The sequence below is a fragment of the Mytilus galloprovincialis genome, chromosome 6 (genome assembly GCF_965363235.1).
Source record: "Mytilus galloprovincialis chromosome 6, xbMytGall1.hap1.1, whole genome shotgun sequence".
In the NCBI taxonomy this organism is placed as follows: Eukaryota; Metazoa; Mollusca; class Bivalvia; order Mytilida; family Mytilidae; genus Mytilus; species Mytilus galloprovincialis.
This window is the reverse complement of record NC_134843.1, coordinates 88,277,651-88,294,137: the sequence shown is the minus strand read 5'-3', so window position 1 is coordinate 88,294,137 and position 16,487 is coordinate 88,277,651. Positions and strand designations below refer to the sequence as shown.

Below are 16,487 nucleotides of genomic sequence, written 5' to 3'. Positions count from 1 at the left end.
TTTTAAATTATTCCTTTTTAATTTTAGGGAAAAAAGTAAAACCTGCAAAACCCATAGGTAAGATATAAGTTTTTATCATCGAATCAACTATTATTCTTTAATATGATCTATTTGTTTAGTTTGAAATTAAATTACTAGATCAAAATAGGTTTGATATGAAAAAATCAACACTGCATTGAAAGTTAATTCCTTGTGTTTTGTCTATTAAACAAATGATTGGGATGTTAAATTCAGTTTGAGTGAAATTAGAAAAATGATGAATTTATTTGTAATTAATTGTATACATTTTAAAAAGTTTAGAATTATTGCCACTTGATTTTAGGGGTAAAAGTAAAACCTGGATAACCAAAATGTGAGATATAAAGTTTTATCATTTAACCAATTTTCGTACACTTGAAGGATTTTGACTTAAAACCTACCAACAAAACATCGATTTTGAAGAAACATTTCAAATTTCGAGATTGCGCGTTAACTTACAAAATTCAACATTGAAACATTTTTACTCTAATGATTTACAATTACATTCCAGGAAAAAAACATACGAACATGATGCCAAAAGGTAAATATGATTGCTGATGTTTAATATTTGGAGACTGGCATTGATGTCGTTTAATTCCTTCAATATCCATAAAAAGAAATATTTCAATTTACCAGAACTTCTTTCTACTTTTTGTTGCCAAAAGTAGTTCGAAATACATTGAAGAAACGGTGCAACATACATTCGTCAAGATTCTATATGTATACATACAAAAACTTTGATTTTTCTATGAATGTACAATATGAATAACAAGAACAGCACCAGTGTAAAAATACTATTGATTTATATTTTACATATAAAAACATAGGATAAAACACTTGTTTTCCAAACCATTATTAAAATGGATTGGTCCGATTCCTCCGTTTTCATTAGGGCCACGCCAAAGGCGGGTCCCCTATAGTGATCAGTCTGTCCGTCCATCCGTCCGTCCGTCCGTCCGTAACACTTTGTGTCCACTCCATATCTAGAGAACCATTATGATTTCATACTTTATACTTTACATGTTTATTAACCACCACCAGAGGGCGTGTCATGATGTATGTACAACTTCCTAGGTCAAAGGTCAAGGTATAAAAACTTTGGTTTCAGTTGACAACCCTGTGTCCTGTGGTGAAGATCGTGTCCGCTCTATATCTTGAGAACCGTTATGATTTCAAAGTTTATACTTGACATGTATATGAACCAACACCAGAGGGTGTGTCATAATTTATGAACGACTGCCTAGGGCAAAGTTCAAGGTCAAAAACTTTGGTTTCAGTTGACAACCCCGTGTCCTATGGTAAAGATCGTGTCCGCTCTATATCTTGAGAACCGTTATCATTTCAAAGTTTATACTTGACATGTTTATAAACCAACACCAAAGGGTGTGTCATAATTCATTTACAACTTCCTAGGTCAAAGGTCAAGGTCAAAAACTTTGATTTCAGTTGACAAACCCATGTCCTATGGTAAAGATACATTTTTTTAATTCACATTATTCACAGCGGGGCCCACAGAGATGGCTCCCATCTCAATGATATCTAGTTTGCTTTATTTTGACCTGCATCCAAAAGTAGTTGTTCCCAAAGAGAATTTAAATAATAAAAAGAGTAATAAGTAATACTCCCGGGAGTTTACACTGTTCTAAGACGTTTTAGATCTCTACCTGAAATACGATTGCTTTGTCCTTAATAAGCTCCATATACTTTAAGATATCAAATGTTTGATATGTATTTCAGAAATAATGCATGTGTCATCAAAATATAAAAGATATTTATCGTTAAGGTTCATTAGTTTAAGCTGTAGTTTGAACCCAAATGTTCACTTTAAACGTAATATCTAATCAAACTAGCTTTTCTGGAAGGGCGAGATTCGTTTCCGTTTATCGCGCGTTTTGTCTGTATAATCATAAACAGTTACGTCCAAATAAAAAAGATACTTTGTAAACCAAATCAAAGACGACGTTGAAAAGTAGTGGAATCCCCAAAATGCCGAAAAAAAGTTGTGCCAATAATAAGACTTGGTCTAAAACACTTGTTTGTATATTTCTTTTAGCTTAACACTTATAAGATATTGACACTGATAAAAAAAAAATTGGTAAATCGACAGTAAATGACCGCACTTATGAGATTTCAAGTCAGCAAATGAGTAGGATTTTTTTTATCGATTTTTTTAAAATTTTGCTTGATTTACTGTATTCCTTGCGTTAGATTACATTTCAACTGTATACCCACATCTTGGGTTGAAAAAGCGTAGTTCACAATCTTTCTAGATCTTTGCTTGAATCTGGTAGCTTTGAGACAGATTGTCAGATTATGTGTTAGCTTGTTTGTTTGAATAAAGAAAGTAACGTGATTATTGCAATATGTAGACTGATTTTATAAATACCAAATATTTGTGTTTCTTTGAATCAAATTGTCACCCGGAACATTAAAGAGGAGTTGACTCAAACAGTATTTTTTTTTATATAGGATTGAATTTTACTTGTAGGTACTTGTCGGTGACACCTTTTCTCCTTTTCTTTTATTAAATCACATTTTAAAACCTTTCTTCTCATATTTTATATCAAAATTCTATCTCATAGAATTCTCTTTGATCACTAAAAGAAGTGTTTCGATGCAGAATCAATTTTCGGTTATTTTGCCATGGTGGATATTTCTAACATGAAAATTATTGTGCCATAAAATTTATATATAGACAGCAGATGACTAATTTAGCTTTCAAAGTGTTTTTTTTTTTAAATATTGTTTTGTTAACATAGCATTGTCAATATAATGGAATTTGATGCGACTGTTATAAAAGTGAGCGGTTAAGCGCTTTGAAACCAGGTGTAATCCACCATTTTCTACATATGGAAATTTATCTACCAAGTCAATAATATGACAGGCGTTGTCCATTCGATTTATATATGTCATGTTTTGATTTTGCCATTTGATTCAGGCCTTTTCTTTCTTAATTTTCTTCTTAGTAGTATTTTTGTAAAAAAATTATAAGAATATCAAGATTATTTTTTACATGTTTTTATGGCTATTTTCTACTTGACCGTCCATTTTGTCACAGCCAGACAGGCCAATGGTCCAGCAATTATTGTAAAGTTTGCAAGCACTTCTTTTTCGCAGGAACGTTTTGATGCAACGTCTTAAAAAAATATGATTTTTTGATAGATATGTGTAAACAGTTTCAGAAAAGGTATCACTCCAAGGGATTGAAATTCCATATTTGGTCAAATTTAAGGGAAATGCATGACACCTTTATCCCTTTTTTGCAATATTGCATAGCAATTAAAGACATATTGTTGCCATGTTTACACACAAAAAAAGAAATTTTGATAAAACCATTTTAGAAAATTAAATCTTTAGATGGTGCTGATTACATACATATGCACCTTTACGACACAAACAGTCGGCTTAATTTGTAAGAAAGCAAGGAAAAGGGGATATTAAATTTTTTTTTTCCTAACTTTATTTTGCCAAATTATTATAAGTACTTTAGGTGTACCGCCCATTGAAGAGAATATCAGATTTGTTTTTGTTATTTTTCAATCATTTCCTAACGAGTTGTTTTGATAAATATTTTTTGCGGTTTTAAGTTCATTACTGAATAATTTCTTTATTTTGTACATTGAAAAGTTTGAGAGATATCAAACCAATTGTGCAACATATATTTGTAATCTGTCGTACTGAAGATGGGAGTTTTCCGCCATTTTTTTTATTGGGAAATAGGAGAGATGAATAGGTTAAGATTTTCATTCCGAAAAATTGTTTATACCTTTGTATCATCTTTAGTACCGATACTTCACAGTGAAGTTTACACAAAATAAGATTCTAAAGAATTTTGAAATATTCAGATACACAGACAAAAAGAGAAACTAACATTGAAATTGCCTGCTTTTCGCTGAATATCTGCCACTAATTCTTTTGAAACATAAGACAATATATGTTGGTAGCTAAAGGATCGTTCAGCCTTCTAATGATTACGCCGATCATTCGTAGAACACTAAAATCGGTTGATAACGAGTCGTTGTGATGCACTGATTTTTCTGACCAAGCTTAGAAATTCATTCTGATAGTGACGTTTTATATTTCAATAAGGAACGTGAATAATATCAAAGCGAAATCACGCAGATTAGAAGTTGAAGAAAAAAACAAATATATATTATAAATCAATAAGGATAAACAATTTAACTTTAAGAATTAAGTGGTAGTCCAGATGAGAATCATGCAAAATCTAAATTTGTGATATCACGAAAGGCTCAAAATGTGTATTTTTGTCAACCAGTTGTGTAATATGAGGTACATTTAGCTAAAAATGAGTAATATGTTCCGATTACCGTCTTATCAGGCTAAATAACAACATACATTTTAGAAATATTTTCTATATGATTCAAAGTTATCTTCCTACTAATGAGATTCAAAATGCATTTTAAAGAATTAATACTCACCTGATAATTTCCATATTCAAAAACTATATATGAATTTCATTAGATTTTTATATCCTAAATAAGATATTATTTTTTTTGTAGGCTTTCTACCAATGAAACGAATTTTGCATGATTCTAATATGGACTTAAGTCACTGAGTCAAATTCAAAGGAAAGTTGTATGGACAGAGATATATGTGATCCTAATAAATCTACAAGATAGCACGATTTAAGTGCATTGGACACGACGATTTGATCGAATGTTGTGAAAATTGCAAATAAAAAATTCTTTATATTGAAATTTTTTCTCTTATTATACCCCGCTTAAAAAAGGGGGTATACTGGTATACCTCTGTCCGTCCATCCATCCGTCAGTCTGTCAGTCCTTCCGTCCCATTGATATTTTCACCGCATTTTTCTCAGGAACTACAATTCAAGGATTTCTGAAATTTGGTTTCAGGGTTTATATAAGCTGTACTGTTTTCAGACGCATCTCTCAGCAACTTCCAGTTTATCGAACACTTACATATTTTTACACTTTTAAAATTATCCACTTGCGGCGGAGGTATCATCACTGAGCAATAGCTTTCAGTTTCACTTGATTTCTTATACTAAAAAAACATATCTTTTGAAAATAATTTTATCACAAATGAAGCTACAACTGCTGAGTTAAAATGAAAGACCGGCTTCATTAAAAAATGTATTGTTGAAAATTCAATAACTATAGTAATATGTTATGCAATAGAATATCATAAACACTCTAAAAATTAACGTTAGAAAAGAATTTGTAATTCAAACATTCAAGCTATGTAACGACCTGTCCATGATTAAGCAATATGAAGCAAATATAAAACAATTTGAAGAAAAAAAAAATCAGTGTACATAGATATAAGAAGATGTGGTATGATTGCCAATGAGACAACTCTCCATCCAAGAAACAATTTATAACAGTAAACCATTACAGGTCAAGGTACGGCCTTCAACATGGAGCTTTAGCTCACACGAACAGCAAGCTATAATTAACATAATTGTGTTTCCCCTCTTAGTCTTTGTTAAATGTGCGCTTTTCCAAAAAAAAATTAACAGAGATTATTTCTGTTTCAAATTAAGGAACACTTGGAATGAGTAAAGTTTTATCATGTCCATTATAAAAGACAAAAAAAATTACATTGTATTTTATAGAATATGAGAAAATAGTTTAATAATCCGTTAGTAGTTAGACGTAACTACCATCCCCTTCCTTTTTTTCGAATGTGACTTACCGAATTAGACTATTTACCCGCTTTTAAATTGTAATTAAATGAGAAACACGACAGGTGGAACAGGATCGGCATACCCTTCCGAAGCACCTGTAATCACCTACAGTTTTTGGTGGTGTTCGTGTTGTTGTTGTTCCAATATTTGTTACATTTTGTTCATGCATCGTTGTCAATATAGTTGAATTTAATGAGACTGTCGACTCGTACATATTAGAGGGTTAGCGCTATAAAACCAGATTCAATCCACCATTTTCTACATTTGAAATGCCTGTACCAAGTGAGGAATATTACAGTTGTTGTCCATTAGTTTGATGTCTTTATCATTTGATTTTGTTATTTAATTAGGGACTTTCCGTTTTGAGTTTTCCTCGGAGTTCAGTATTTTTGTGGTTTTACTTTTTGGCGTATACACTAGTAGGTTACAGGAAGTCATTGCTTTTGACGGTGACACATACATTGGTAAGGAGAAATCCAGTTTTTAGTGTATACAGTATCACATGATTTGAAAACTTAAAATGACGTTATCAATTTATCTTTTAAACAATGAAGTACTGAATAACCCTAACCCTAAGTTTCACCTGCATAATTGCAAAACACACTATAATGGATTGAACACAGGCAAAACCAGAAGGTGCAAAGCAGAATCCGAAACATGCGAACAGAATTGGTTAACTTTTCATACATTGAACGACACAACTATTATATTTTTCTTCCTATGTGACGTTTACATTTTTTGATATCAAACATGAGAAGCAATAAATATTTGATAGATGCTTTTTGTGCTTTTTTTGCTAAATATTTGTTTTTTTTTATGAGATTGTGACACAGCGATAATTTATGTATGCCCATAGTTTGACTATTTTACCTATTATGTCTGTTTTGTTCACGTAAAAATAATAAAATTGATGTCATACAAGTGAGAGGTTTAGCGCTATTAATCCAGGTTCAATCCACAATTTTCTACATAAAAAAATGCCTGTACCAAGTCAGGAATATGACATTTGTTATCCATTCGTTTGATGAGTATATATACACGATACAAGCGCGTTGAAAACACTACAGATAAGTTTGAGACACGTTTAGAACACGTGACTTCATGCAGGAACTTCTTAGGAAGAAAGATAAGAAGTTAGCGATATCCTTTAACTCTACTTTGCGCTGTATAGATGATGTTCTTTCACTAAATGTTTCAAAATTTGGTGACTATCTGGAACGCATCTATCCCATCGAACAAGAGATAAAGGATACACAGATACAGTTAAGTCGGCCTCATATCTTGACCTACATCTAGAAATTGCCAATGAAGGTCGGTTGAAAACCAAACTTTACGGCACAAGAGATGATTTCAGCTTTCCAATTGTGACCTTTCCATTTCTAAGTAGAACATTCCAGCAGCACCTGCATACGGGGTATATATCTCCCAATTGATACGATATTCCCGTGCTTGCATTCCCTATCATGATTTTCGGGTTGCTGCTCACAAAGAAGCTATTAAACCAAGAGTTCCAAATGGTGAAGTTGAAATCATCCCTTGGTAAATTTTACGGACGCCATCACGAGTTGGTTGACCGTTATGGAATAACCGTTTCACAAATGATATCGGATATGTTCCTTACTTCGTAACTACAATCCCCTTCCCTTTCATGAATGTGACCTACCGAATTAGACTATTTACCGGATGTGTTATCACAGAAGCAACAAGACGGGTGTCACATGTGGAACATAATCTGCTTACCCTTCCGGAGCACCTGAGATCACCCCTAGTTTTTGGTTGGGTTCGTGTTGTTTATTCTTTAGTTTTCTATGTTGTGTCACGTGAACTATTGTTTGTCTGTTTGTCTTTTTCATTTTTAGCTATGGCGTTGTCAGTTTTTTTTCGATTTATGAGTTTGACTCTCCCTTTGGTATCTTTTGTCCCTCTTTTGTATACGCCTCAAGAACGTTCGACTTTTACTCGGACGTATGCGGAGCGTGTTTGTAACAAACACCCCATAATATCGGATAATCGTTCCAGATACGACCTGGACACGTCTCAAATAATTTCAATGAACGTTTTTCCTTTGTAGCGTGCATGTCAACTACGTTAGACAAACGCCAGACATACGCAAACATACGTTACTTGAACACCATATAAACGCTTATGTACGCTTCTCGTACGCACTGAACACTCTTAAAGCTCGTTGTGAACACGATACAGATATAATTGACAATTTGAATGCGTCCAAAATTACTAGCGTATTGGCAGCGTACATGGCTTTTTTACCACGTCCGGCGAACGTCGGTGCTAGACGGATGTGCGACGCTAGTATTACACGGAGTTCAGTATTTTTGTGTGTATACTCTTTTACACTTCGGTGTTGACATGAATATCAATTATGTGGTCATTTTTATAAATTTACTGTTTGAAAATTAAGAATTATTCGAAATACTAAGGATTTTCTTATCCAAGGCATAGATTACCTTAGCCGCATTTGGCACAACCTTTTAGAGTTTTTGGCTTTTTAATAATTTTGATCTGATCTTCACTGATGAGTCTTATGCAGACGGAACGCGCGTCTGACGTATCAAATTATAGCCTGGTACATTTGATAACTATTTTCTCACCTGTCTATTGCACTGAATGTCTTAAATGTATTGCATTTGTGATTGATCACTTAATCCTCTTTTGAATTATGGCCAGCTTTTTATATTATCCAGTATTGGCCAGTCATATCCGCTAAAACCCTGTAAAGACTGTGTCTTCCCAGAAATCACCACTGAGCTGGGCAGTACTCATTAAACCCGTGTTTTGCCAACCCTGTTGATAATTAAATTAACCAAAAAAAAAAAAAACACCTTTACAGGGCCGTGTATTTAAGTTCCAGACTATTACTTTGAAGGAGGAATTTAATTCATTTTTGAAACTTTTCGATCGATTAAGAAAATTATGTCTTTTACCTTATTTTTAGGCCCGTTTTTTTTTGGCAACCGTTTGATTCAATATTATTTTCTTCAAAGAAGACATATAAGGGGAGATAACTCATTTAATTTTACTTTGGTGAAGGAATGTATAGCAAATTAGCTTTTTTTTCTTTTTTTTCTTGTATTTACTAAAAAACAAAGTATATGTAAAAATTATCATATAGTTTATCTTATAACTATCGATCATTATTTTTTGCCAGCCAACGTTTTGATGTTCTTCAGAATTTTCGTAAACTTTAATGTACATTGTTAACAATTGCCTTATAATAGATATAAGAACTCTGATATGAGTGCCAATGAGACAACTCTCCATCCAAGTCACAATTTATAAAAGTGAACCATTATAGGTCAGAGTACGATCTTCAACACGGCGACTTGACTCACACCGAACATTAAGCTATAAAGGGCCCCAAAATAACTATTGTGAAACCATTCAAACGGGAAAACCATCGGTCGAATCTATATAAAACAGAAACGAGAAATAGTAATGAACCACGCCAAGAAACTACTGAATATCAGACTCCTGACTTCACCCTTATCTGAAACAATAGTGTAACATCACAACATAGAAACACACACTATAAAATATCAATTGAAATGGCTTAACTCATTTAACAGACGTAGTAAAACAACTATCACCAGGTTCTTAGTTGATCACAGGCAGAACGACTTTTTTTGAAGAATAAAAGATACATTCTCATATGCTGAAAAACAAAATGATCACAGAATCATTAGATACAATTCCATCAAGTATTTTTTTAATAGTAAGCGTGCGTAAAATATAAATCAACGCTTATCATCAGTTCTGTCTGTAAATATTACTCTTATAGTAATCAAATGAACAATTATGCAAAAATGAATTATATTTTATATTATATGGTGTTTGGCTTGTGTAAATCAAGGCAACTATGAAGGATCAAAATACAAACCGCATACAAAAAAAAAAACCATAAAAAAACGAGAATGAGTAACACGATGCTAAAACAAAAAATAGGGGTGGAGGATATCAGATTCTAAAAAAATAGGCAAATCCTAAACCAAATGGGGCACCAGTCGTATTGTTTGTGTAAGTACTAAACCAGTAATAAGTTTATTTCGGTAGGTCACGTTCTGTGAAAAGAGGACGGGATAATGGTTACGACAATCGAAACATCCGTTCTCGTCTGTGAAACAGATATTCAATGACTATCAAACCAACACTTAGTGGGGTCTTTAAACTTTTTGAACGGATGATTTCAACTTCACAAATTGGTTTTCTTGGTTGTACGGCTTTCTTGTAAGCAGACAGTCTAGAAATCATGATATCGAATGAAAATCTGAAACACTGTATCATCTGTAATTTAAATGCAAATGTTAATTTGTAAATGTATTATGTATTAATTTTCTTCAGGAACTAACTATGCCCTTCGAAGAAAAGCATCACAGAGTTCAACATCGCATTCAAAACATGCTGCTTCAAAGGCAGTTGATGGAGAGGAAAATACGTTTACACACACAAATAACCAAAAAAATGCATATTGGAGTGTTGATTTGGGGAAAAGTGTCAACGTAAAACAGATCAATATAATTAACAGAAAAGATTGCTGTGGTAAGAAGTCTGAAAACATGCACACCGTGATAAGATTCAAAATGAATTGACGTGTTATAGATAAGAGTGTTAACTTTTAAATTATTTTGAAATGCTATACCGTTTTATACATTGCCACTGCTGGTGGACGTTTCGTCCCCGAGGGTATCACCAGCCCAATAGTCAGCACTTCGGTGTTGACAAGAATATCAATTATTTGGTCATTTTTATAAATTTCGTGTAACAAAATTTTAAATTTTTCGAAAAACTAAGGATTTTCTTATCCCAGAACTAGATTACCTTATCCGTATTTGGCACAACTTTTTGGAATTTTTGGTCCTCAATGCTCTTTTTTACCTTTTTGGCTCTATAATTATTTTGATCTGAGCGTCACTGATGAGTCTTATGTAGACGAAACGCGCGTCTGGCGTATTAAATTATAATCCTATAATAAACTATTTAGACATATCAAAATGATATGATGTTAATCATCAAACTATCAACTAACTAAATTGATTTATGTTTAGTTCTTTTTTATTATCTATGGAAAAAAACTTTATACCATATAATAAATAATTACTTAATCGGAAAAAATCACCTCCAAAAAAATGCTGTGAAATTTAAGGAAATTAATAAGTAAATACAATCCTGTCTTGGAATAACACTTTTCTAGCTGAAGCCTTGTTTTACTTTGCAAGGACAAAAATCAATTCAATTAAGAGTACGATCTGTTTTGTTTTTGTGATCAATCTGTTCAATGTCAAGAAAAACAAAGAAATTTGAAAAGCGGTTTAAGGATAAAGTATATGAAATGGCAACCTTCTGGAATATCGGGTCATATAGATTAAGTAAAAAAAGAGTACGATACCTGTTGACGCGTCACTTGATCAACGGTCACAGTCATTCCTACTAAGAACTGAATTCGATAAGACGTTATTACTGTCTTAAATCAAAATTGATATGAGTTAGAGGATGATAGAGCTACCGCACTAACATTTCTCTAAATATTGAATGGTATGCGTCCTGAAAATGCCTTAAATATTTTCCACCGGATGTTAAATAATCAATCATAAATCAATCAACGAAAAGTCAAAATAAAGCTTCTCTGAAAGTCATTTGTTGTCGGTGACTTTTCAATTGTTTATAAAAGAAATATGAAAGAGAACTGTAATTTTTTTCATCTGTAAAATTACACACTTCTACAACAGGTAGAGGCATTTAATATCCTGAAATGCCATGTTATCTAGTTTTAGCAAGTTAAGTGTAAATTTGAAGACAAGAAAGAAAATGTCAAATAACTAATAAATACCAAACTTTTGAAGCTAGGACATATAACAACAGCAATGCTGTCATATTAGCCGACATAAGGTAGCAAAATACAAAGATTTTTTTCACTCCCAATCAGATAACTTTAAACTGATGTAATTCATTTCATCCTTCTTTATATTTTATAAATGAGGTACCAAAAGATAGAAGAAAGTTTAATTTTTCAAATTGTGATAATTTCATTATGACATAATTATTACATCATCAATTGTTATGTAATTAGTTGCTATATTGTGATGGCCACACTTGAATGAATTTAGCGTCTTTATTTTTCATAGTATCCCAAAATATTTTATAGATTCTCGACAACACAGCTTGACCTCCAAAACTGTGTCTCAGATTTCCAAAAACATCAATAGAACAAATTTTATACCCAATTGAATTTAGTGATCCCTTATGAATTGATGTTGCAAACTTCATTGAAGATTTATGAGAGAATGAAATACAATAGGTAAAATCTGAGACACAGTTTTGGAGGTCAAATTGTGTTGTGCAAGAATCTATAAAATATTTTGGGATGCTATGAATAACAAAGAAGCTAAATTCATTCAAGTAAGGACATCACAATATAGCAACTAATTATAAACAATTAATTATGTAATAATTATGTCATAATGAAATTATCACAATTTGAAAGATTAATCAGTCTTCTTTCTTTTGGTACCTCATTTATAAAATTTAAAGAAGGATGAGTGGAATAACATCAGTTTAAAGATGTCTGATTGGGGATGAAAAATCTTTGTATTGTGCTACCTTAAATGAGTGATCGCAAGATTACATAGATGGTATTGACTAAATTCAGAAATGTTTCTTGCAGATTTTGCATCTATGAAGACTTAAGCCACTTTCATGAACTACTTTAATTATTTGTTAAGATGTGCTTCACCAGTTTTATTTTATTCTTATAATTTTTTTATTAGTGGACGTATGTGGCAAGTGTTTTTTCAGAAGGAAATATAGACCTTAAATGAAATTTAAACGGGGAAAAAAACTGTGAACAGATTTATTTTGTACAAGCTCCTTCCTTTGAAATTTTAAATCCTAATCCTAGCCCTAATCTTTTTGAATGAATACAAACAGTTAAATATACGAAGAGTTTAGTGTCTCAAAAACGTGCATCTATTAGAACGTAAATATAAGTTCAGATTTTATATCATAGTTTAATCTACAGCCATATTTAGCACTTTCGTTGTCTAGCCGTTTTGAAGAAAGCATAAAAGCAGGCATTTGCCCTACTATTGCTTTTGTTTAACTCTTTCCTCATAAGGAAATGTTTTGTTAACATACTTGATTGGCAAAGGATGTTTCAATATGTAGAAAATACGCTTACATTAATAAAATAGTATCTGTACCTCGAATAGACTAGTTAGACATGTGAAATTTTTGTCAGTTATGCTTTTTCCTATGTTGATATCCTGTTGTTTTATTCATTCAATTTGGTATTTTTTTCATAGAAAACATTATTATTTCTATTTAGGTATTTTCCTTTAAAGTCGAAATCTTATCCCTCCCCCAAAACACCTAAAAAGAAATTCACCTAACCCCTCTCCAATGTACATCTTTACATTTTATTCATTCTACTAGAGCCACAGAAGATTTGAGAAAACAAAGAATTTGATCAAGGAAATGTCCCATTTGTAAATAGATGTAAGTAGAAGTGGTATGAGAGCCAATGAGCCAACTTCCCATACTAGTGATTCATAGATTTCATCTCAGTACAATGTCCCATTGAAAAGAAGGTAGATTTTTTAAAAGTCTTCATTCTTCAGTACTTGCTTGGTACACTGTAACTGTGATCCTATTCCAGTTGCTATGTTTTTGTCCATAATTGGTCAGAAAAGAATTGTAAAGACTCGATTGCATATCTCCGGGTTGTTCATTAAATTTCTGATATTTCAAACGTTAGTTGAAAAATAAAATTGCTTTTGTTGCAATAATTTGCAAAGCCGGAGTGAACACTCGGATTTTCAACGTACATTTTTTCCTAAAGAAAATGTTTTTTACGTAAACTGTATCGTATACATTGCAATTATAATGTATTTAATAACCAGTTGGTATAAATATAAAAAAAAAAATGTCACACGCGTGACAATGTCAGTGTTCAGAAACTTGGTTGTAAATAAAAACTTCGAAAAATTGGCTAATTAAAGAACGAAATCGGCAAATTTTAAGTATTGATGTATGGAGGTCCTACACAAAGGCATCAAAAGGCGTCTTTATGTAGGAAAGAGTAGAGAAGGTAAAATGAATTAATTCTGATGGTTCTTTCTTCCTGATAAAGACCTCAATTTTTATAAATTGTAAATATGTCAACCTACATTATGAATAATGTACCTGTATAATCCAGAACGATCTCTAGGTATATTTGTTGAGTTTTTTTTCAAATAAAACACGAGAGAAATCATAACCTGGTGATCAAGTCGAGCTTTTTCGAATCTTATTTTCTTGTTGATGAACACTAAAGAGATGTATATACTTAACGAAAAAAAGGAAAATTGTTCTGAATTTAAATTTGTGTCAGTACAAAGTGTTTACTAACTTTTTTGAATACAATCGGTGATATGATGATTGACACAGACAGATTGAAGATTGAAGAACAATATATATATACTCTAGATATTGGTATATTTTCAGGTAATAGGCTGAAGAATATAGCGGTTACAGTTGGACTAAATCTTAAAAAGATGAAAAATTGCAGTAATTTTAAAGGACCTGGTAAAAATGGACAAGTCATAGTGTTAACATGCAAGACTCCAATCTCAGGCCGCTATGTGAAAATTTTGAGAGGCGGAAAAGGAATTCTCAGTTTGGCAGAAGTTCAAGTGATAGGCCATACAGGTAAACATTTAAAGATTTATCTAGATATCTATCTGGTTTTTTTTTTGTTATATTGAAATCCTCTTTATTATTAAAGGGAAAACAGAAAATCTGTTAATTTGCTGCTTTAACTGGTGTCAAAGAGTTTTAAGGATACGTTGATTACTAATTTTCAAGAAATTCAAAAATATATAATTAAATTATTGAGGTAAAATGAACTAAATACTGTTTGGACCGGTGAATATTTTATCTAAGCAAAGGCGTGAAAAGTTTTTTTTTAGGTTTTGACTCACTCTTATATTTCAAAGAAATGAAAAAAAATAACAAACCATTCACCCAATAAAGTTAAACAGCCATCGTTGATCTGTAAGGAACATATATATTAACGCAATATAACTTTTGAGAAAACAACTGATGGCAGTAAATAACATCAAGGTAGGCTGTCTGTATTTCATTCATCTTGGTTATTTCTTCTTTTCTGCATGGTTTTTTAGTACTAAGTCAATGTGAGCATCTCGAGAGTAGCTCAAATAAACTCATCATAGAAACCAGGAATAAAATTTAATATTTACGCCAGACGCGCGTTTCGTCTACAAAAGACTCATCAGTGACGCTCGAATGAAAAATGTTATAAAGGCCAAATAAAGTACGAAGTTGAAGAGCATTGAGGACCAAAATTCCGAAAAATTTGCCAAATACAGCTAAGGTAATCTATTCCTGAGGTAGAAAAGCCTTATTTTTTCCAAAATTCTAAGTTTTGTCAACAGTTAATTTATAATTATAAACATATCAATGATAACTCAAGTCAACACAGAAGTGCTGACTACTGGGCTGGTGATACCCTCGGGGAAATAAATCTCCACCAGCAGTGGCATCGACCCAGTGGTTACAAATAAACTTATCATAGATACCAAGAATAAAATTTAATATTTACGCCAAACGCGCATTTCGACTACAAAAGACTCATCAGCAGTGACGCTCGAATAAAAAATGTTAAAAAGGCCAAATAAAGTACGAATTTGAAGACCATTGAGGACCAAAATTTCTAAAAGTTTTAATGTCCTTAAAGGACATAAAAGTTAACAACTATAGATCTCCGTATGTCCCTCAGCAATTAGAAAACCAATACTAAATAGTAAGAACTGGAAAGTCATCGAATGACAAATATGTAACAATTTAGAGGAGAAAACTAATGGCCTGATGTTTTTATCAAAATAATGTTGTTTTAACACCAACCTGTTTAGTTTTAATGATCTGCTATTTTTGCACGCATAATTTAAATATGGAAACATGATATTGACAAATCCAAATGTACGTAAAACCATTGCTCTTATATTATAGGCAAAAATGTAATTCCTGCAAAACCAAAAGGTAAGATACTAGTTTGTACTATAGAATCAACGTACTGCTATTATTACTGTTAGTCTGTTTTGAAAAATACAATATTATTCACACGTTTAGAAATTAAAGAGAGCGAGAAGAAATTAAAATATTTTTTTTTTTAATAATTGCACTTTCATTTAGGGAGAAAAGTAAAACATGCAAAACCAAAAGGTAAGATGTTAGTTTTACATTGAATCTACTTTTGTACATTACTGCTATTTTGTATTGAAAATTACTATATTGTACACGAGTTTTAAAATGATTTACACAAAAAGAAATAAACATATAACACATAAAAAGACAGAACTAACAACAAAGAAGACTGAAATGCATATTGGTAATAAACAACATATATTTACTAAATGCATTAATTCTTAAATATGGAGACATGTTAGGTAACAGAAAGGTAAGATACTGGTTTCTATTATGAATCACCTAACTGTTAGTATTACTGTTAATCTGTATTTAAAAAATTCAATATTGGTCACATGTTAAAGAAAAATCTACATGAACCACCAGAAACACGTGTTGTTAAAGCCCATCTAACTTTACAGAGTTTTTTAACAAGTAGTCATTTATTTAGTTTTTCAGAGAAATTACAGAATCAAAATAGGTTTGATATATTAATGTATATCACGCTATAAACAATGTTGCGTATATATTAAATTCCTTGTTTTAGTCTGTCAATTGAATTTAAAGTTATAATACAAATAAAAAAATCATGAACTATTGGTGATAA

The 16,487-nt window shown here is 31.8% G+C and overlaps 1 protein-coding gene across 1 annotated transcript in view; it reads left to right on the top strand.

The window, feature by feature from the left end:
* LOC143080614 (uncharacterized) overlaps nt 1-16,487 on the top strand; it is a 246,730-nt gene that overhangs the window by 142,374 nt on the left and 87,869 nt on the right. Inside the window, exons 83-87 of the mRNA XM_076256539.1 lie at nt 28-57; nt 530-559; nt 10,046-10,243; nt 14,183-14,386; nt 15,707-15,736. Coding sequence (XP_076112654.1) covers nt 28-57; nt 530-559; nt 10,046-10,243; nt 14,183-14,386; nt 15,707-15,736 — 492 coding nt within the window. The remainder of the gene's footprint in view (nt 1-27; nt 58-529; nt 560-10,045; nt 10,244-14,182; nt 14,387-15,706; nt 15,737-16,487) is intronic.